This window comes from Watersipora subatra, chromosome 10, assembly GCF_963576615.1.
Source record: "Watersipora subatra chromosome 10, tzWatSuba1.1, whole genome shotgun sequence".
Classification (NCBI taxonomy): Eukaryota; Metazoa; Bryozoa; class Gymnolaemata; order Cheilostomatida; family Watersiporidae; genus Watersipora; species Watersipora subatra.
In genome coordinates this window covers 60,398,015-60,422,282 of record NC_088717.1, presented here as the reverse complement: position 1 = coordinate 60,422,282, position 24,268 = coordinate 60,398,015, and the positions used below count along the sequence as shown (strand labels likewise).

At 36.2% G+C, this 24,268-nt stretch overlaps 1 protein-coding gene across 1 annotated transcript in view; it reads right to left on the bottom strand.

Moving 5' to 3' along the window:
- LOC137406627 (myotubularin-related protein 2-like) overlaps positions 1-24,268 on the bottom strand; it is a 40,717-nt gene that overhangs the window by 8,841 nt on the left and 7,608 nt on the right. Inside the window, exons 6-10 of the mRNA XM_068093239.1 lie at positions 23,794-23,868; positions 15,823-16,011; positions 15,503-15,610; positions 320-397; positions 87-237 (exon numbers count right to left, since the gene is read on the bottom strand). Coding sequence (XP_067949340.1) covers positions 87-237; positions 320-397; positions 15,503-15,610; positions 15,823-16,011; positions 23,794-23,868 — 601 coding nt within the window. The remainder of the gene's footprint in view (positions 1-86; positions 238-319; positions 398-15,502; positions 15,611-15,822; positions 16,012-23,793; positions 23,869-24,268) is intronic.

The window sequence follows — 24,268 nt, the reverse complement described above, 5'->3', positions numbered from 1 at the left end:
AGACATAACCTATAGAAACAATAGACATAACCTATAGAAACAATAGACATAACCTATAGAAAGAAGGAAGCTATGGACTCAGTCACCTTCGATTGTTCTGTAATAAGAGTCGAGCATGATCATAGCAAGCGCAGTGATTTGAGGTGTTCTGTCCCAGCCATCACTGCAGTGCACGAGCACTGAGGTCTCATGTTTGTCCACCTTTTCAACTATACTCAAGGCACCAGCGAGCACTGCCTGTCACGAGTAGCAAGAGTTATGCATTTCATGACATACTGTGTCAGGTGAGCAATAGCAGATGACGAGCTCTAAGAAATACCTTGATGTGGAGGAGCCACTGGGTTGACTCAACATGAGAAAGCCAGTGCTTGTCATTGCGAGTAGGATGGCAGATTTCCTGCAAGAACCAAACAATTTAGCAAAACAGTTGGCGAAGGCAATAAGATGCCCATTGTATTTCATGTCATCACTGAAGAAGTATTAATACTAGCCTTATTGTTAAAGGCAGCTTTGGATTCTTATTAGTACGATAACGAGCCAGAGAATAGCATGTTTTAGTTGTATAAACTAAATTCTTCATTTCTGCTGCCTTTAACCACCTGGTGTATAACAGCTAGTGCAACTATTTCAGCATCGTGACATTCCAGACCACAGTTTTTTATTTAGGCAGTTTTGGCAGATATTTATGCCCAAGCAATATAAATTCTGAAATGGTGTCTATTTTCCTTTTTGCATTTTTCCTATTGACATTATTCACTGAAAATTAGCCTTATATTTAATTTAATGAGCTGGAAAGATTCAACCATAAAATGTTTTTTTTCTAAAAAGCTATTAAATGGGTCCCATTTTTAGAGCCTACTGTGCTCTTGCAGCCTAGACACGTGATGCCATTTGAGAAATTTGTTCTAGCATATTATTCCCCAAAAAATAAAATATAACATCATCATAAACTATGCATAGCAGTCTTGCTCAATCTGTGCAAAATTTGTGACTCAAAGACTTCATACACCTAAAAGACGACGTAGTGATATCTTCCTACCAATTATAAAAGAATTTATCCTTAGGACTATATGAACTCACTCGCTTAGCAAATGAGATGGTCTTAAGGCGTGGTCACACGAGCACCGAACCGACGTAGGATCGGTTCAGTTCGGAGGCTGGTTCGGTTCGTGGCACATGTCACACGGCCACCGAAGTAACTTCGCTTCCTAGATACCATACGTATAGAGACAGGACACGGTTTCATTAGTAGTTGTTATGTATTTGAGTTAAATATTTCTATTGTAAACAAAAAAACTTTGAGGAACAATTATAAATTATAATTACACAGCAGATTTATCAGAAGATCGTTCGGCTGCTCAAAGTAAATCACTCGATACAAATATTTTGCTAACCCTTCCCATCAAAATAATTATATTTTTTTTATTAACATATGAATGTTTTTCTATGCTGATTACATAACAAACAAAAACAGTCTTTATCATAGTACTGTGGTTTTACATAAATAAATCAGTCAACGATAGTTCATCAGGATGAATATGACACATTACTTATATTCTACACGAAAGAAAATCACAACCATTCCCCTACATTTATGCAAAACTTAAGTGCAACATCTTACATTTATGCAACCCAATCACAAGTCCGGGTGAACCTTGTCGTAAATTGCTTCATGTTGTTTATTTAACGAAATAAAAGTATCGTCCCATTTCTTTTTTAACTTTACTCACACGCACGTAAGAAGAAATGTGACGCGTGCTCGCTAGAATTCTAGAATTTTAACCAGCCAATAAGAGCAAGGGTTCGGCACGAAATTTCGAGCAGTACCGAAATAGTTCGTTTCGGCCAGAAATGTCCTCAGCCGAACTTTTTAGAGCTGAAAACGACGTCGTTTTGCGTCATTTAGTTCGGTTCGGTGCCCGTGTGACCACGGCTTTACAGTAACTTGACTAATAGCTGGATAATCAATCGACAAAGGGAATGTACTTCGATACTTCAAATTGTTTCCAATACTGAGGGAACTATCATGGCTTTCATGTAAAAATTAAAAAATGTTATTAACACTACAAAATATTCATGATTATCTTTTAGCGCCAGAAAATTAAAATTAACAAATCAATAAGCACTTAAACGTTAAAACTTGACAACCAATTTTTCTCTAGAAAGTTAATTCCAAATTTATGTGATAGATAAAAATGTTTTGCAGTACCAAAACCTTAAGTGTGCCAAGCGTCATGATAAAAATGGACTAAAATAGATTGAGCCACCAAGTTTAGTAAGAATAAGCTGCTTACTAAATATGTTTCTTTTAACAATGAAACGAGAACAAATCAAAAAAAGCAATTGAGAAATATTTTTGCAAGCTAATAAGGATTTCAATGTTTAGGAAGCTAATAAAAATCTATGAAGGAAAGCTACAATGTTTGAAAAACTAATTAGTAGACAATACTAATTTCAGGTGAATGAAAATTTGCGGAGAGAAGTTAGTATACTACCAAATGTCGCAAGTATATAATAACATAATCAAGTTGTTGCATGAGTACTCTTTTAGATAAAAGTATTTAATTTGTAGCTTTCATTATGAAATTAGTACAAAATATTTTCCATAAAATAAATCAAAACTAATCATGACAGATATCAATAGACTCCATTACTTTCTCCTAGTTCAAGATTCTATAAATGCTATAGGCCAAACAAACATTCTTTCGATCTTTAACAAATTTAACAAAGAAATGGTTCCATAAAAAAAATTAAATGGTAATACAAATTATTGATGAAAACCCTAGCACACAAAATAAATTGTGATTCTCTGTGGTTTATCATCTAAAGGCTATTCTCCAGTTTTTGAAGTTGAAAATAAAACTGAGAAATGTTAAATTATCAAAAAGTTCACACGTTGTAACTATATTTATATAAATTATCTTACAAATACAGTTTAGAGCAGAAATGTCCAACCTTTTTAGAGTGGGGCCATTATATAAAGTCAAGCTTAGGCTGGGGGCCACACAGAGCTGCTACGTATATCATAATTGAATTACCATAGTTTTATATATTGCAAAACATGATTCCATCCATCACGTGTAATTCTCATTTTCCACAGTCAATATATTTATTTTAACTACATGTAATTACAAAAACAAACAAATACATCAATATATTGGCTTTAACTACATGTAATTAAAAAATCACAAATGCGTCAAATAATTGGTTTTAAATACATATGCATGTGATTACAAAAAGCATCATATGAAATTTATGTGCAGGGTGCTTGTTGAAGATATATTGCGGTGCTAAGTTTTCACTGGTAATGGTACTGAGCATACTACTCTCAGTGAGCCACTTGGTACTGCTTCTCTCGTACAATCCTGCCTAGGTCAGTTTTAATGTCTGGAGATGAAATCCTGAGCTGCTGAGCTAGACGCTCATCGGTTAGTCTGGTGCGATATTTGCTTTTGGTATGCTTCATGCGACTGAAGAACTGCCCACATAAAACGGTAGAGCTGAAGAGCCTGACCATTCGAAGATCATGTTTATGTAGAGCTGAATATGTGCAGGCTGGAAAAAAAGCATGATGAAACTCTATGAGTTCATGGCTGAGATGTTGTTGTTTGAGACATTCGTTAGCCATGAAGTCAATGAGCTCCATCTGTAACTGGTAACTGTAACTGGCTGCTACACTGCTAAGGTTGACAGAAAATGGATCGGCAAATATCTTTATCTTCTTTTCAATTTCTGCAAACTGAAAAAATCTTTATGCATGTTCAGCTGATAGATCTGACACGATGTTGGCGTATTGCTCAGAGTTGACCCCAATGCACTGGCCATTCTGCTGATGCTCTGACAGAGTTTTGAAGTGAGCATAATTCTCCCCTCGGAGTTGCTGCTCCCACAGCTCAAGCTTTGTCTTGAATGCAGTGATGTATCTCCAGAGTTGAGATATGTCCTGTTTCTTTCTCTATAGCTGAAGGTTCACTACTGACATATGCTCTGTGATATCAACTAGAAAAGCCATATCAGTGATCCGGAATTTATCTTTGAACTCATCACACTCACAACCCTTGTTTCTCATGAATAAATCAATCTCTGGTAGCAGACTAAAACTTTCGCAGTGTCTTAGCGCTGCTGAGCCATCTGACTTTACAGTAATATGCTACATCTTTGTATTCACATTCTATCTCAACCATAATTTTAAATTGTCGATGGTTCAATGCTCCTGATCAAATAAAGTTAACATTGGATACAAGCAGACCCATAGCATGATCCATCCTCAGAGTTGGCGCTGCTAAGTTTTCTTGATGTATTACACAATGGTACACCACAAAAGAAACATCCCAGCAGTGAGAGCTGAGCAAAAAACCTATTAGTCCAGTGTTTTTTCCTGCCATTGAAGGTGTTCCATCAGTACAAACTCCAGACATCTTCTCCAGTGGTAGGCTGAACTCAGCAAGTTCTTTTAATAGAGCCTCATAGACATACTTTCCAGTTGCTGTGCCATGAAGACTACTCATTGTTAAGAAATCCTCAGTAACGTTAAACTCATTATCAACATCCATATAATAATTGCAAGCTGAGAAGTGACAGACAGATCTGTGCTCTCATCTAATGCTATGCTGAAACAAACAAATTTCTTAATCTGGGCTTTCATTGTACGCTCAATATCCTTCCTCAGATTTTCCACTCTTCTTGCAGTGGTGTTTCTTGACAGAGCAACACTTTCTAAATTGCTCTTTTTATCAGGGCAGAATTCATCCACAAGCGCTGCCAGTGCCTAAAAATAATAAAGCAAGGTTAAAATAAATGTAATTGATAGTTACTAAAATATAATAACAATGACAAACCACACAAACTTTTGTTGAAACTTTTATTTTAGCTTTAGGTATATCAGGTTATGCAAGGAGTTATAACTTGCCTCTGTCTTTTAAGGTCTACAGTTGTTTTACTACAGGCCTATAGTTGTTTTAGACAACTCTTATCTGACATAAATGTTAAACATGCTTACCTCCTTAGCAAATTCTCCATGATGAAATGATAGTTGTTGTTGACCAATTGAGCAATAGCGAGACTGCATTTTGTGGCTTTTCCACTAATCCCTGCATATCTTGTAAAATGTTGCTGAGCTGTTGCTGCAGATTGGATGATAGCAAGTCGAATTTCTCCTGTCTGTCACAACCCGAGTATTGCTCATATGCGCTATGACTGAGTTGTATAATGCCGCCTTATGTTGTACTCTTTGAGCACAGCAATTACTTGACTGCATATGACGCAGATTGCTTGACTCTCCCGTGATATCTGATACAGTATTGCAAATTATAACTGCTAGTAAGAACTCTTCCCTCTAGGTCAACCTTCCTGCGTGTGGCCATAATTGTAACTGAGCAATATGTATTGAGCTAGCATCCAGCAAGCTGCAAAACATTCCCCAGTTCAGACTGGGGATACTCATTTGAGATGTTTAATCAGCTAATAGAAATAAAGGCTGTAAGGAAATTTCCAAAAAAACACATAGGGAATCCAAAATTTTCCATAATACTAGCTGGTGAATTTTTATGCACACTACCCATAGCTGCGGTGTTGGCTAACTATAACCTAAAAACAAAGATAAGTTGGTAACATTTTTTTTTAATATTCTGGCCTTTGGGGGCCACAACAAACAAGCGGAGGGCAGGGTGAGGCCACAGGGCCGCCTGTTGGACATGCCTGGTTTAGATGATAAAAATGAAGGCTATTAAAAAGTTGTAGAATCACTTGCATTTTGTTGAAGTAGTAATATGAATAAAGCAACAAATCAGAAGTTATTAAAATCTTTGCAGGTAACGTTAGGGACGTTTTTTCACTTGAATATTTGACACAAAACATTACCAAATATAGAAACTTTATAACCCAAGCAATTGATAATGTGCAGCTAATAACGTCTATGTCAATAGTAACAAGAATGACATGAATTTTATATTAACTTTTGATACTGATATGAAGTGCACCCTTTGTATCAACTGCTGATACCGGTATGAAGTGCACCCTTTATATTAACTGCTGATACTGGTATGAAGTTTATCCTTTGTATTAACTGCTGATACTGGTATGAAGTTTATCCTTTGTATTAACTGCTGATACTGGTATAAAGTGCACCCTTTGTATTAACTGCTGATACTGGTATGAAGTTTATCCTTTGTATTAACTGCTGATACTGGTATAAAGTGCACCCTTTGTATTAACTGCTGATACTGGTATGAAGTTTATTCTTTGTATTAACTGCTGATACTGGTATGAAGTTTATCCTTTGTATTAACTGCTGATACTGGTATAAAGTTTATCCTTTATATTAACTGCTGATACTGGTATGAAGTTTATCCTTTGTATTAACTGCTGATACTGGTATAAAGTTTATCCTTTATACTAACTGCTGATACTGGTATGAAGTCCACCCTTTGTATTAACTGCTGATACTGGTATGAAGTTTATCCTTTATATTAACTGCTGACACTGGTATGAAGTTTATCCTTTGTATTAACTGCTGATACTGGTATGAAGTTTATTCTCTGTATTAACTGCTGATACTGGTATGAAGTTTATCCTTTGTATTAACTGCTGATACTGGTATAAAGTTTATCCTTTATATTAACTGCTGATACTGGTATGAAGTTTATCCTTTGTATTAACTGCTGATACTGGTATAAAGTTTATCCTTTATATTAACTGCTGATACTGGTATGAAGTCCACCCTTTGTATTAACTGCTGATACTGGTATGAAATCATATATGGGAGCTAAATTATATGTTCTGAATACATGCTTGATGGCAAGACAACCAAAGCAACACTTAAACTGACAAAAAGTTTATTAGGAACACTACTGAACTTGCTTACTGATATACAAATTAATGGCACTTCACAAACTGAAAGCTCAACAAAACTTGAGCTTGAAATGAAGTCATTCATAATTTCAAAACAAAAATTTTCAATTGAAGTGATGAAGTTAATGTGGAGCAGCAACAGCAAAATCAGTAAACTTTTGTCTTAGTACATAAAGGTAAACATTTAAATGTATTTAAACATTTTTATTAAACTGTACTATCCATTATTATGCATGTTTTAAGTAAAGCTGGTATTTTTTAGTGTTTTAATATGCTACATTGATAACTTCCATGACCTCTACAGAAATCATTTCTACATGTTAAAAATGTGGGACTTCACAAATCTTTGGGTAGGACTATATTAGCTGCACTGTTAAGTTTTAGCACTTCATTTAGCAAGTTCAATCTTTCCAGCAGTGGCAAAAGTAATTTATTCAGAAATGTTAGATATCTTTTTTGGTAGCCTTCCATTTTGAGGTTGTAAATAAACCATTAGTTATATTGTAAAAGAAACTGCTGTGTTCCCTTTACTCTTCCACAAGAATCAAAACCACTGAATTCAAGGCAACAAGAGATATATATTTCACAAAATAAATAAGAATTTATGCAATTCAAAGTGTGCCCGTACAATGAGCAGCAGGCAAGAATCCAGTCAGTTCATAAAAAGGTCGTAAACATTTGGATCAATTTCTAGCGTAAAGATGTTAAGACTTTACAGCGATTTTACTTTATTTGTACGTTGTGACAAGTTATGTTTTAGCATGATTTGCTGACCCAGCGTATTTTGTGTTGTTGTTTAGCTTAAGGGAGATTCCCTTTTTCCGATGCGCATTGGCTTGCTCACTAGTGCCGGATTGGTCAGACTGATTTACTATTTTTGCATTGTGTGGTCGCTGACTAGACAGATTGTTCTGGCTAGCAAAAGAACAGAAAACATTAATAAACCTGTTGCATCCTAACGACCATAGATGCCCGAGAAGCCTTCTATCATATCAAACTAGACAAGCAATCATCATACCTCACAATGTTCATAACGCCTTTCGGTCGTTACAGATACTTACGCATGCCTATGGGTTTATGCTCATCAAGTGACATGTATCAGAGCCATTGAGCAACTACTAGAGGGACACCTGTTCCGTGTGTGATGACGTTCTTGTTTATACAACCAATGAATTGGAGCATGATCTAAACTTAGAAACAGTCCTGAAGAGATGCAAGGAGATCAACCTGACACTGTCTGCCCGGAAATGTGTGTATAGACATTCCCAGGTGATCTACATAGGACATGTGCTGTCGGGAGGAAGGACTCGAATCAGATTTTGAGAAGGTCAGAGCGATATCAGTCCTCCCAGATTCTAGTAACAAAGAGGAGCTGCTGAGATTCCTGGGTATGACCAAATACTTGGCGAAACTAATTCCTCAACTGAGTGAAATTGCTTCACCTCTCAACCAGTTGCTGAAAAAGCAGACAGAGTGGCAATGGACTGCCAACCATTCCGAAGCTATCAACAACCTCAAGTGCAAGATAGCCAATGGCGTTTCCCTACAGTATTTTGATGTGAAAAAGCCCATCCCTCTCACTAGTGATGCCTCGAAGGCTGGTCTTGGGACAGCCTGCTTACAGTCAGAGAAACCAGTGAGCTAAGCAAGCAGTGCTATGATAGAAACAGAAACTCATGACTTTCGAATTGAGAAAGAGATGCTGGCGGTAGTCTTTGCCTGTCATAAATTTAGGGGCTACATCCTTGGTAACCCTGCAGTGACTGGAAACAGACCATCAGCCACTGGTATTTATTCTCCAAAAACTACTCTCGTCAGCTCCAGCCCGACTTCAGAGAATGATTCACTCCAAAAACTGACTCAGGACTTCACCCAGAGATCAAACCTCACTTCCTTTTACATGATGAGATTGGACATGAGGGAGGTGTCCTTTAACGGGGGTACACGTATTGTTGTACTGGAAGCTCTACAAGACAGCAATCTAAAACTGCTCCATCAAGGTCATTCAGGCATTGAGGCTACTCAGAGAAGAGCCCGTGAGATCATGTATTGTCCTAATATGTCAACAGAGATTGAAGGCTTTATTTAAAACTGTGAGACATGGCAGATAACTCAGAATCACCAGCAAAAAACTCCCAATTAACACATATCCGGTACCCAGTCAGCCATTTATGGTCATAGCAACAGATTATGAAGATCATGAATTTGTGAATGGCATCACAAATCCTATCTCGTTACGGTCGATTCATTTGCAAGCTGGAGTGAAGTCGACATTCCGTCAAATGTCTTCATTAGCCGCTATCAACAAGCTGAAGGCCCACTTTGCCAGATTCGGGTCGCCAGTACAGCTCATATCGGATAATGGACCCCAAATCTCCTAAAATGAATTTCGTGAGTTCACCAAGAATTGGGACATACAGCATGTTACTAGTGCCCCACGACATAGCCAAGCAAATGGGCTCGCTGAGAGGGCAGTTCAGATGATCAAGAAGTTGATGGAAAGGAATTTTCAAGAAGGGGTGATATATACACGGCTCTTCTAAATCTAAGAAACACTCCTAAAGGGGAGCTCCGCTCACCAACTTAATGTAACATAAGTAGAAGGACCAGGCCACCCTTACCCATCGCAAGATCACTCCTGTAACCAAAGACCATAAGCTCTGAGAAAGTTCAAAGCCTGCTTTCAGTGTCAAAATAAGCAGGCCACTTACGGAAATATACATCACAAAACTTTAGAGTCTTCAAGCTGGTGCCACAGTTAGAATGCAGGAGGATAAAGGTTATGACAGACAAGCACAAGTTATCGGACAAAAGCCAACTGATAGTTTGCATATTATCAGAACACCAGATGGTAACAATCTGCGCAGAACTAGAGAGCAGTTTCTCAGAATACCTTCAAGACCAGTCGATAGCCCGAGAGACGCTAATCCCACTCCAAGTCCAACCATATCAACACCAGATGCCAGACAATCAAACAATGGACAGTAATCCATATTTGAACCAAACAACCAATCTACAAATCTACAACCAACGATTGTATCTCCAGAACCACCAATCCATGACAAACAGTCTACTAACTGTATACCAATTACATCGACTTCACCAGTCAAGACCACACCTAGTCGTGCGATACGTCATCTGTCGAGCCAACCAAACAACCCGTATGACTATAACTAGAAAAAGTGAAATGTGACATTCTTGATCTTAGTATCATCATCATCTATCCTTCCCTGCAAACAGCCATTATTACATTTGCCATTTCATAGTTGTAATCTTTTGTGCTTCTTTGTTCATATTTAATTAGTTCTAGCTCACACCCTGGTTAGTGTGTTTTTTGTCTTTTTGTTATAGATAGCCTAGGTGACAGGCTTTGATATCTCATGAATTTACAAGCTAATACAAACTGTTGTTCCCTCGCTAAAATGTCTGCAGTCTAACAATTGCCACTACAATCATACAAGAAACTTAACATCACATAATACTCTCCTAAAACTAAATTTCAGAACATGTGGGTTTTGTGGCTCTCTCAGTCAAAAGGTTTCTGACCCCTGACCTAAAACATGACAATGATGAATTGCAATATGCCCCAGATCAGTTTCAGATACCAGATGACTGTGATAATCTAGTTAACAATGTCGTGGTTCCAAGTGACTATGCACTCCAACACGAAACAGAAAAACCCCTCATAGCTTGCTGACTATCACATGTACATGTATTAAGTTTTGAACAGCAAAATATCAATGTTGTTCTTGTTGATTTAGAAATCAAGGTGAGGTGTGACGATTTATGTTTTAGCATGACTTGCTGACCCAGTGTATCTTGTGTTGTTTCTTGCTGATTATGATACTACAGTCATACCCCAACAAACGAGTAGCCCAACATATAAGGAAATTGAGATACGAGCAAAATTTAGAGCAAGTCACTCTTTAAGATTTGATAAACCTTTGAGATATGAGCATACAACTCTCGATGGCCATTAAATAGCCAAGTATACATGAGACCTTTTCCAAGAACGGCATCAATCGGTTTTTCGGTTCACATCAGTTTAAAAAGTTTTAATAAGGTCAGCTAAAAGTTATAGCGAAAACGAGGCAAAAAGCGTCAAGCCGAAAATAGATATAAAAAGTTAGAATGTTGACAAAATTAGAGTTAAGTTTTGTATAAATACTAAAACTCAGGTTCAAGTGTGTTTAATGAGCTAAATAAATTCATTTAAGTTAAATTCAAAGTTCATGCTTGGTAGCATAACAAAAATTCTAGTGTACCGCATGTGTTACTGTAAAGCCTCTGTCACACCCTGTTAGTCACTAAGCATTCTAGTGTACCGCACGTGTTACTGTAAAGCCTCTCTCACACCCTGTTAGTCACTAAGCATTCTAGTGTACCGCACGTGTTACTGTAAAGCCTCTCTCACACCCTGTTAGTCACTAAGCATTCTAGTGTACCGCACGTGTTACTGTAAAGCCTCTCTCACACCCTGTTAGTCACTAAGCATTCTAGTGTACCGCACGTGTTACTGTAAAGCCTCTCTCACACCCTGTTAGTCACTAAGCATTCTAGTGTACCGAACGTGTTACTGTAAAGCCTCTCTCACACCCTGTTAGTCACTAAGCATTCTAGTGTACCGCATGTGTTACTGTAAAGCCTCTCTCACACCCTGTTAGTCACTAAGCATTCTAGTGTACCGCACGTGTTACTGTAAAGCCTCTCTCACACCCTGTTAGTCACTAAGCATTCTAGTGTACCGAACGTGTTACTGTAAAGCCTCTCTCACACCCTGTTAGTCACTAAGCATTCTAGTGTACCGCATGTGTTACTGTAAAGCCTCTCTCACACCCTGTTAGTCACTAAGCATTCTAGTGTACCGAACGTGTTACTGTAAAGCCTCTCTCACACCCTGTTAGTCACTAAGCATTCTAGTGTACCGCATGTGTTACTGTAAAGCCTCTCTCACACCCTGTTAGTCACTAAGCATTCTAGTGTACCGCACGTGTTACTGTAAAGCCTCTCTCACACCCTGTTAGTCACTAAGCATTCTAGTGTACCGCATGTGTTACTGTAAAGCCTCTCTCACACCCTGTTAGTCACTAAGCATGTCTCTAAAGTAAGAACTCCATACAGTACTGTACATGGTAATGTTACATTTTATTGCAGATCATAATCACTAAAGCGGTAACTGTTTCACTTTATGAGCGTAGGTACTGAATTGCAATAAATAAAAACACATTTCTCCATTGTAATATCCTGTTTTAGGTGGTTTTATTCATAGTATGGGAAAAGATTAGCTTGTATTTAGTTACTTTATATAGGAAATATTGCGTTGATATATGAGCTCTTTGACATACAAGCGCATTGACGTACGAGGGCATCGACGTACAGGCGTATCGACGTACAAGCATATCAATATTCGAGCGTATCGACATACGAGCGGGTTGACATACGAGCGCATTGACATATGAGAACATTGACATACGAGCACATTGACATATGAGAACATTGACATACGAGCACAGTGGCATATGAGCACATTAACATACGAGCATATTCACATGCGAGCTCAGTCCAAAAACGCATTAAGCTCATATGTCGAGGTACTGTATGTCTGTAATCTAGTTGCAAAAGCTGTTAGTAACAGGATTCATTTTAGTGATGAGTCATGCCCTCCAGTCTGATTTACCATATGTGACAGCGCGTATCATTTTCAATACAAACGCGGCATTTCATATAGCGCACAATAGGCTCTCAAAGTGAAACTGGTCCATGCAGCTTAGATTTTTGGAATTTGAGGTCATGACTTTTCTAGGGCGAATCATATGTCAGGAATCAGTTTCTGAGGCGTATGATTAGCTAAGATGCTTTATTAGACTGTTTTGCAGACTTTGAAGTGGTTGCTAAGGATAACAAAAATAGCGATATTTCATTTCCGGTTATTCAGTCTATGTATCGTGTTTTAAAATGTCTTACTGATTTATCATTGGTGGTGACTTTTGGAAAGAATTTGAGGAGGTCGATGTGAATTATTTAGATTTACAGGGTAGAGAAGGAAGTATTAGTGATTTTCGAAACAGTAAGATCGATTTAGATCTTGAGAATGATGGATTAGATGGAAATTTTCCGCCAAGTTTTACTGATAACGGTCGTAGTTTAGAGATCCTGTCGTCACGACAATATCTAACAGAAGGTTCGAAGCTTGGTACCAACACTCCTTTGACTGGACCTCATGTTGCTCACTATGGCTTTGATTATGCACAGCGGGTAGGTCAAAAACATTTTTTAAAACATTGCTTGTTGCGAAACGCAAATCTTATTTCATGTTTTCGTCAATAACGCACACGCAGCCCAAAATATAACATTAATTAGTCGACTATTACAAGGTATAAAGCTATGAATGTAGTGTTTTAAGTTGAAACATTGCTGAGTTTTAACAATTAGCAATTGCAAATGCTAATTAAGAATTATAAAAACGATCAAATTTATAAGCAAAAAAATATACATTTAAAAAATAAAATATAAATAGTAAATGTACTTGCATGTCTATAGAAAAACAACAAATTTTCGTTCTGTTTAATTCTTAGGTCCACTACCCTGCCAACCAACAGCAACCTGGGCCACTCTATTTCAAAACCACTCGGATGTGTGCGCTATTTGGAGTGGTCTGTGACACCTTCCCTGCACAAGTGAATTATCTGATTGATGAGACTGCTTGTTCAACAAAAGGAGCCAACAGCGTCATATCTTATATTCATCAGTATCTAGAAACCTATTGCCTTGATGAAGAGAAAGCTTTGTTCCACGCTGACAACTGTTGGTATGTAAGCAACAACCAATGTTTTGAAGTTTCATGTTTGTATTGAAAATGTATTGATACAATTATGTATATTAAACCCTTTTTAATGGCCAGAATAAAAACAATGCAGTAATACAGTACTTGGCTTGGCGCGTTGCAAGCGGGCTGTACAAGGAGATTGAACTGAATTTTTTCGTCGCAGGTTACACGAAGTTCAGCTGCGATTACTGCTTTGGCTTACTAAAAAGGAAATACAGAACTAACAGAGTTCCTCTCTTTCTGATATAGGTGAGATATGTTTCTCATTTTGTCAATGAGTGAAATGAGAATTTTCAAATCTTGCTTGCGCTATTTATATAGAAACTATCTAAAGGTTCTTGGTTACTTAATCTGAGTTTTATTTAGTTAGGTAGTAAATGGCTTGGCTTGGCTCGCCTAAACAGTGCCCAGCTTGTCATGGATGATCATGGCAATGTGCTTGTTCCAATAAAGGACTGAAGTGGATTTTTTCATGCAAAAAGCAAAAAGATCAGCCAAATTAAGAGCTACTACCAGTTTATCTTATTGGCGGAAAGATTAGGCCTACTTTGTTTTGTGTTCTTTGCCATCCTGAATTTTGGCTTTGAAAGTACAACATAGAGAAATTCAATAATGTTGTACAATAAATGTAATACTAATAGACAGTGTGTGCAGTAATCGTTGTTTTGCTGCAGGCAGTGTCCAAGTAAAAAAGCATGCCAATAGCGTGGAGAGTGAAGATATACAGCTTATGTCTGCAGAGTCAGCCAGGTCAGGGTGGCCTGAAATCATTCCGCCTCCTTGTCTGACTGTTGAACGTCAGCAATATCTTTTCAAAGAAATCAGAGAGTTATGTGATGAGAGCAAAAGAGATATTGTGTGCCCAGCGCCTATTCAACAGCCATCACAGCTCAATACATCAGCTCAATACATCACAGCTCAACCGCCGCAGAAACCAAAAAGACTACTAAAAAGGCTACTAAGGCTAGCTCTATCGCCCCGATACGGAAACGTAAACGTCAATCATAGACAGTAGCAGCAGTGCTACTAGTTTATTTTTTTATTGATATTATATTACTATGTTATATTCATGTTATTTTGATAATATTTTAATCAATCTTAACTTGCTTTAACTTAATCTAATTTAGCTACTAAACAAGTAACATTGATCTCAAATTGTCTCCTCGGGCTCAGAAGCCTGGATCGTCTACCCTAAAGACGCTAACTCATTCATCTCAGTAAAAGTTTTGTGAGTGCATTGGATTATTATTCTAACACTGATACATTTGCATCAATTTTATGCTCAAAATAATCAATTCAATGTGCAACACAATTTGGTAGTAACTCCTTTACTGTGCATCAATGTGCTCCTTTTCGATGACACAACATGTGACCTTGACCTCACTGTTTTATGTATTCGAGCTGAAGTGACATCATCGGGACCCATTTCATATCGTTCGCCATGTTCTCTTCCCTATAGATCTCAACATTCATGAAAATATAATGTCTGTAGCGTGCGGTTGCTATGACATTCCAAAACGTCAACAAATACTATGGTTTAAAATTCAATCCATCAACTTTAAAGACGAATTTCTCAATTTGTGGTGTCGACCATATTGACCAACACCTTCTAAGATAAAAACCTGTATCTCAGGTTGTTGCTTCGATTTCAATTCCGAAAACAGTTTTGAAAAGCTGAGAAACTGCTCTATTACATTGGGCTAAAAAACAATTTTGTGATCTGACCTCATTTGTATTGAAAATGACACGACCTGTCACATATGGTTGCTACGGCACATGAAAACAGGTTACATGTGATGGGAACTCAATGTAAAAAAATAGAGCTACCTTGAGCTTGCGAAGGCTTTCTCTCATCACATGGATATTGTGAATGTTGAGGAAAATAATTTTAGCATTGTGATACAACTCAGAGTTTTCATAGCCACCACCTCTAGCCTAAAAGTAGATATGGAGATCAATACACACTTGACCAGAACATACATAAATTTAAACTCGCAAACATCGATGCATAACTGCACACGCCGGCATATGTTACAGTCAATGTGTAAAATCAGTCAATTTGTAAAATTCCTGAAAATTGCAATCATTTTGTAAAATGACTGAAATTTTGAGATTATCCACACTACAGGCACATCAGCATATCTCACCCCATTAGCTATAGCATTAACTTTGGGTCGTGCATCCATAATGCATAGTTTAGGGTTTTCGGGCATCGCTTCCATTATCTGCCGTACTAATTTCTGATCTTCGGGAGATTTATTTGGGGGGATACCAACAAGGGGCTGAGAACATCTGGTTATAGAGACTTGAGTCTTTATATTTATCCAGGTCAGCACCTGTAAAAGTCATATAGTATACAAATAAGGATAAGGATGTGGTAAACACACCATGTGTATCATATAATTTAGTTGTATATAGTAAGGTACCATGTATCTCATAAAAGGTAGTTGTATACAGTAAGGTATCATGTATCTCATATAAGGTAGTTGTATACAGTAAGGTATCATGTATCTCATATAAGGTAGTTGTATATAGTAAGGAATCATGTATCTCATATAAGGTAGTTGTATATAGTAAGGTATCATGTATCTCATATAAGGTAGTTGTATATAGTAAGGTACCATGTATCTCATATAAGGTAGTTGTATAGAGTAAGGTACCATGTATCTCATATAAGGTAGTTGTATACAGTAAGGAATCATGTATCTCATATAAGGTAGTTGTATGTAGTAAGGTACCATGTATCTCATATAAGGTAGTTGTATAGAGTAAGGTACCAAGTATCTCATATAAGGTAGTTGTATACAGTAAGGTATCATGTATCTCATATAAGGTAGTTGTATATAGTAAGGTACCATGTATCTCATATAAGGTAGTTGTATACAGTAAGGTACCATGTATCTCATATAAGGTAGTTGTATATAGTAAGGTACCATGTATCTCATATAAGGTAGTTGTATAGAGTAAGGTATCATGTATCTCATATAAGGTAGTTGTATATAGTAAGGTACCATGTATCTCATATAAGGTAGTTGTATACAGTAAGGTACCATGTATCTCATATAAGGTAGTTGTATATAGTAAGGTACCATGTATCTCATATAAGGTAGTTGTATAGAGTAAGGTACCATGTATCTCATATAAGGTAGTTGTATACAGTAAGGAATCATGTATCTCATATAAGGTAGTTGTATGTAGTAAGGTATCATGTATCTCATATAAGGTAGTTGTATATAGTAAGGTATCATGTATCTCATATAAGGTAGTTGTATATAGTAAGATATCATGTATCTCATATAAGATAGTTGTATATAGTAAGGAATCATGTATCTCATATAAGGTAGTTGTATATAGTAAGGTATCATGTATCTCATATAAAGTAGTTGTATATAGTAAGGTACCATGTATCTCATATAAGGTAGTTGTATAGAGTAAGGTACCATGTATCTCATATAAGGTAGTTGTATAGAGTAAGGTACCATGTATATCATATAAGGTAGTTGTATAGAGTAAGGTACCATGTATCTCATATAAGGTAGTTGTATATAGTAAGGTACCATGTATCTCATATAAGGTAGTTGTATAGAGTAAGGTACCATGTATCTCATATAAGGTAGTTGTATACAGTAAGGTACCATGTATCTCATATAAGGTAGTTGTATAGAGTAAGGTACCATGTATCTCATATAAGGTAGTTGTATATAGTAAGGTATCATGTATCTCATATAAGGTAGTTGTATACAGTAAGGTATCATGTATCTCATATAAGGTAGTTGTATATAGTAAATTATCATGTATCTCATATAAGGTAGTTGTATACAGTAAGGTATCATGTATCTCATATAAGGTAGTTGTATATAGTAAGGTATCATGTATCTCATATAAGGTAGTTGTATACAGTAAGGTATCATGTATCTCATATAAGGTAGTTGTATACAGTAAGGTATCATGTATCTCATATAAGGTAGTTGTATATAGTAAGGTATCATGTATCTCATATAAGGTAGTTGTATATAGTAAGATATCATGTATCTCATATAAGATAGTTGTATATAGTAAGGAATCATGTATCTCATATAAGGTAGTTGTATATAGTAAGGTATCATGTATCTCATATAAGGTAGTTGTATGTAGTAAGGTATCATGTATCTCATATAAGGTAGTTGTATACAGTAAGGTACCATGTATCTCATATAAGGTAGTTGTATATAGTAAGGTACCATGTATCTCATATAAGGTAGTTGTATACAGTAAGGTACCATGTATCTCATATAAGGTAGTTGTATATAGTAAGGTACCATGTATCTCATATAAGGTAGTTGTATATAGTAAGGTATCATGTATCTCATATAAGGTAGTTGTATACAGTAAGGTACCATGTATCTCATATAAGGTAGTTGTATATAGTAAGGTACCATGTATCTCATATAAGGTAGTTGTATATAGTAAGGTATCATGTATCTCATATAAGGTAGTTGTATACAGTAAGGTACCATGTATCTCATATAAGGTAGTTGTATATAGTAAGGTACCATGTATCTCATATAAGGTAGTTGTATACAGTAAGGTACCATGTATCTCATATAAGGTAGTTGTATACAGTAAGGTACCATGTATCTCATATAAGGTAGTTGTATATAGTAAGGTACCATGTATCTCATATAAGGTAGTTGTATACAGTAAGGTACCATGTATCTCATATAAGGTAGTTGTATATAGTAAGGTATGATGTATCTCATATAAGGTAGTTGTATAGAGTAAAGTACCATGTATCTCATATAAGGTAGTTGTATAGAGTAAGGTACCATGTATATCAAATAAGGTAGTTGTATAGAGTAAGGTACCATGTATCTCATATAAGGTAGTTGTATATAGTAAGGTATCATGTATCTCATATAAGGTAGTTGTATAAAGTAAGGTATCATGTATCTCATATAAGTTAGTTGTATATAGTAAGGTATCATGTATCTCATATAAGGTAGTTGTATACAGTAAGGTATCATGTATCTCATATAAGGTAGTTGTATATAGTAAGGTATCATGTATCTCATATCAGGTAGTTGTATACAGTAAGGTATCATGTATCTCATATAAGGTAGTTGTATACAGTAAGGTATCATGTATCTCATATAAGGTAGTTGTATATAGTAAGGTATCATGTATCTCATATAAGGTAGTTGTATATAGTAAGATATCATGTATCTCATATAAGATAGTTGTATATAGTAAGGAATCATGTATCTCATATAAGGTAGTTGTATATAGTAAGGTATCATGTATCTCATATAAGGTAGTTGTATGTAGTAAGGTATCATGTATCTCATATAAGGTAGTTGTATACAGTAAGGTACCATGTATCTCATATAAGGTAGTTGTATATAGTAAGGTACCATGTATCTCATATAAGGTAGTTGTATATAGTAAGGTACCATGTATATCATATAAGGTAGTTGTATAGAGTAAGGTACCATGTATCTCATATAAGGTAGTTGTATATAGTAAGGTATCATGTATCTCATATAAGGTAGTTGTATACAGTAAGGTATCATGTATCTCATATAAAGTAGTTGTATATAGTAAGGTATCATGTATCTCATATAAGGTAGTTGTATACAGTAAGGTATCATGTATCTCATATAAGGTAGTTGTATATAGTAAGGTATCATGTATCTCATATAAGGTAGTTGTATACAGTAAGGTATCATGTATCTCATATAAGGTAGTTGTATACAGTAAGGTATCATGTATCTCATATAAGGTAGTTGTATATAGTAAGGTATCATGTATCTCATATAAGGTAGTTGTATATAGTAAAATATCATGTATCTCATATAAGATAGTTGTATATAGTAAGGAATCATGTATCTCATATAAGGTAGTTGTATATAGTAAGGTATCATGTATCTCATATAAGGTAGTTGTATGTCGTAAGGTATCATGTATCTCATATAAGGTAGTTTTATACAGTAAGGTACCATGTATCTCATATAAGGTAGTTGTATATAGTAAGGTACCATGTATCTCATATAAGGTAGTTGTATATAGTAAGGTACCATGTATATCATATAAGGTAGTTGTATATAGTAAGGTATCATGTATCTCATATAAGGTAGTTGTATGTAGTAAGGTACCATGTATCTCATATAAGGTAGTTGTATATAGTAAGGTACCATGTATCTCATATAAGGTAGTTGTATGTAGTAAGGTACCATGTATCTCATATAAGGTAGTTGTATATAGTAAGGTACCATGTATCTCATATAAGGTAGTTGTATATAGTAAGGTACCATGTATCTCATATAAGGTAGTTGTATAGAGTAAGGTACCATGTATCTCATATAAGGTAGTTGTATGTAGTAAGGTATCATGTATCTCATATAAGGTAGTTGTATAGAGTAAGGTATCATGTATCTCATATAAGGTAGTTGTATATAGTAAGATATCATGTATCTCATATAAGGTAGTTGTATAGAGTAAGGTACCATGTATCTCATATAAGGTAGTTGTATATAGTAAGGTACCATGTATCTCATATAAGGTAGTTGTATAGAGTAAGGTACCATGTATCTCATATAAGGTAGTTGTATATAGTAAGGTACCATGTATCTCATATAAGGTAGTTGTATACAGTAAGGTATCATGTATCTCATATAAGGTAGTTGTATACAGTAAGGTATCATGTATCTCATATAAGGTAGTTGTATAGAGTAAGGTATCATGTATCTCAAATTACCTATTAAGTTTCTACTTGAAAAAGGTAATTACTTCTCATTCAATGTTGTACTGTCTATGAATTGCCAATCCTCCACTTCTTAACCCTTTCACTGCCGTTCATGTACAAATTTAGCTGTCGGCCTACTGCCAGCCATTTTGCCGATATTGCTTATGTATCTGCCTATGTTTTGCTTTATGTATTTGCCGATATTGCTTATATGTATACAATATTTTTTCAATTCAAACTATCTAGAACGTTTTGGTTATATATTTTATTTTGTCAACATGTGAACAAACCCTGCAATGCAAAAAATTCATTTTATCTATACTTTGTGCATTGATAAAGCGATGCGAAGCTAAAACCATCCTCTACAATGTTCCTTATTCTCACAAAACCATTACTTTCACCACGATCAGAGTCAGTGTTACTATTGCTATTTTAATTATCTTTGTAATCACAAAAATTTAAATCGGCTATAATGTCATCAACATAAGCAATTATTTGTTTTCTAACTCCGGAGGCACTTACAAAACAATGTTCGTTTTCAAGTTGGATATTCCCAAACAAATATTTACAATTAAATTTTAAGCTCATTTTATAGAGAAATATTTGGACAACATTGTCACTACCATAAAAGTCCTAAAGATGGTTGGTTATGTTAACAACGAGAAATAAAATTCAGTTACTTTTCATTCAAATTCAGCCATTTTGCCGATATTGCTTATGTATCTGCCTATGTACTGCTTATGCATTTGAAGCTATTGCCTATATGTATACAATATTTTGTCAATTTCAAACTCTATCTAGAACGTTTTGGTTATATACTTTATTTTGCCACCATGTTAACAAACACTGCTATGCAAAAAATTCATCGTATCTATACTTTGTGCATTGATAAAGCGATGTGAAGCTACGATCGCTACGAAGCTAAAACCATCTTCTACAATGTTCCTTATTCTTACAAAACCATTACTTTCACCCCCATCAGAGTCAGTGCTACTATTGCTATTTAAATTATCTGTGTAAAATCTAAATCTGAATCAGCTATAAGGTCATGAACATAAGTAATTATTTGTTTTCTAACTCGTGAAGCACTTACAAAACTTAGACAAAAAATGTTAGTTTTTAAGTTGGAAATTCCCAAACGTAGATATAAGATTAAATTTTAAGCTAATTTTATAGAGAAACCTTTAGACAACACTGTCACTACCATAAGTCCTAAAGATCATTGGTTATGTTATCAACGAATAATAAAATTCAGTTACTAGAAATTGCTGAGAAAGTCGCAAAAATGTGTCTACAGCAGTAGACCATAGAAAACGGATAAATGCGTCAACGGCAGTGAAAGTGTTAAAAACGTTGAATTTGCCACTGTTTGTGATAGTAAACATAATCATTTCCTTCCGTAGCTGAGTTACTTTTACTTTTTTTCCAGCTACGAGTACTACAGAACTACAGCTACTACAGAACTTGCACGGGTACCCCGAGCATTGCGATAGACGACGGCGAAATGAAAGAGAGCAGGGTATATTACAAAAAAGCACACAATCTCATTCACTTTCAGAAACGGTCCCCATTGAAAATATACCTCAAATAACCTAAAAACCAGAAGTTTTACCAATTAAAACGCTCACCTTTTGAAGCAATACATTGCCTCCCAAAAAGCCTACTGCCAAAACGCAAGAACAGATTGATTCCCGTAGAGAAAGAGACCGAATTCGCAAAGCAGCAGCTAGACGAGCAGAAACTGCTGAGCAAACACGGCTACAACTAGAACAGGCCAGAATAGCTACTGCAGCTGCTAGAAGTGCAAAAACTGCAGAGCAAACACAGCTACGCCTACAACAAAACAGAATAGCTACTGCACCTGCTAGAAGTGCAGAAACTGCAGAGCAAACACAGCTACGCCTACAACGAAACCGAATAGCTACTGCATCTGCTAGAAGTGCAGCAACTGCAGAGCAAACACAGCTACCCCTACAACAAAACAGAACTGCTACTGCAGCTGCTAGAAGAGCAGAAACTGCTGAACAAACACAGCTACGTCGCGAGCAGGCCAGAATAGATGCTGCAGCTACTAGAAGTGCAGAGAATGCTGAGCCGAGCCAGTAACGACTCAAACGGCTCAGAGCAGCTGCTACAGCTGCCAGACGTGTAGAAACCACTGAGCAAATGCATCGGCGCCAAGACCATGATGCACTAACTACAGCAGCTGCTCGACCAGCTGTACAGTGCCTGCTCAAGAGTAGGCACAAGCCGAAAACTGTTTGTTCATACACCCAACAGAAAAACAAAAAATGTTGTCTATCCGCAAGTGTTGCGTTGAATTAACATTGTGTTATTGTTATGTCATGCTATGTCCTTCAAGTTATGCTATACTTTCATATTATCCACATGCAGCATTTTCTAACATATCTTTCAGTACATACACTGTATGCATATATTTTCATGCATTCGTTTTCCTTATTGTATCCCATAAAAAGGCTATCATGTTGGCGTTGTTTGATTATTGTAAGGTGCTAATGCTGTATCTGCCTTGACATCATGCTGTCTGTGCTGTTATACATGTAAATTTTACCGATAGTATATTTTATCAACACAACCACATTACTGTTACACTGTTTGTATATACTATGTCAAAACACAGGCTATATACAAAGAACTGGCGAGCCTTGATTAGTCTTTCAAGCATGTAGGAGTCTCCAATCAATAAATGCCGGTGATAGCCAAATATTTTGTGAAATTTCTTAAAACATGCAAAATATTTCGATACTGCCAGTTTGAAGAACTTCAGTTTGCCTAGCAATGTCAATTCCATTATCAGTTCTTTGTACAAAAATAAGACAACTCCGATTTGAGTGGTTCGAGACTGATGCATTGTAGACTAGCTGTAAAACACGTTGCAGATTTCCATTGTTCTGCCAACATTATTGACATGTATGACTGCATATGTGTATGCAGTCTGATCAGAGCAACAATTTCAGTAGACTGCATATTTGGAGTTGTTTTACAGTATGAAAGACAACTCTCAATAAACCTCTTGCTGTACGCGAATCTATAACCGAAGACGGGTAATGCAGCTAATAGCTGTATATAGCAAGCAGAAGGTGGCAGGTTTGGTTGGAAGACAGGTAACTGAAATAGGTTAGAGCCATAAAAACAGACCTAATAAGACTGGAAAAGAACCTTCAAACATTGTGAAAGACAGTCACCTGTGAAAAACAAAATTTATTTGCGAAAGCAACTGTTGTCTGATAAGTAACATGACAGTCACCAATGAAAATACTATGTTGCGTGCGAAAGCAACAGGAAGCACCATCACTTATGGTTATCCAAAAGAATAAGAACTGAGAGATAAATCATTCTATTTTGTGCTAAGAAATAAAACATTTTAGATACTTACAGGTAACCTGCCCTTACTTCGGAACCTAGCGACAGCATGTAGTTCTTCATCTGTAGCAGCTGAAGGAACTACCAGCTAAAATACAAATGTGAAGTGTAACGTTCAACAAAGCTTGCAGGACATGAAAGGTTTCTACAACAGCATGAAGCCATGAAAGCATTGTAAACATCTAATAATACTAGCAAGTAAACTGGTCATGAGTCCTGAGAGTTACTATGGTAATTAGCTAGTGACATACTACTGTTGCATTACAACAATAGTAATTTTACAGCACTTAAAATATCACTATTGTTATATACTACTAGTAGATTGGCTGTCCGGTGTGCCATGAAATATGTAATCATTCTGTGTACTCCGTAATACTTCAAGGTGGTCCAGGGGCTCAGCTGCTGGCTGTCCGGTGTGCCAAAAGATATGTATTCATTATAGTGCTGCATGATAACACGATATAATTCGGAGTGATAATATATTTCAG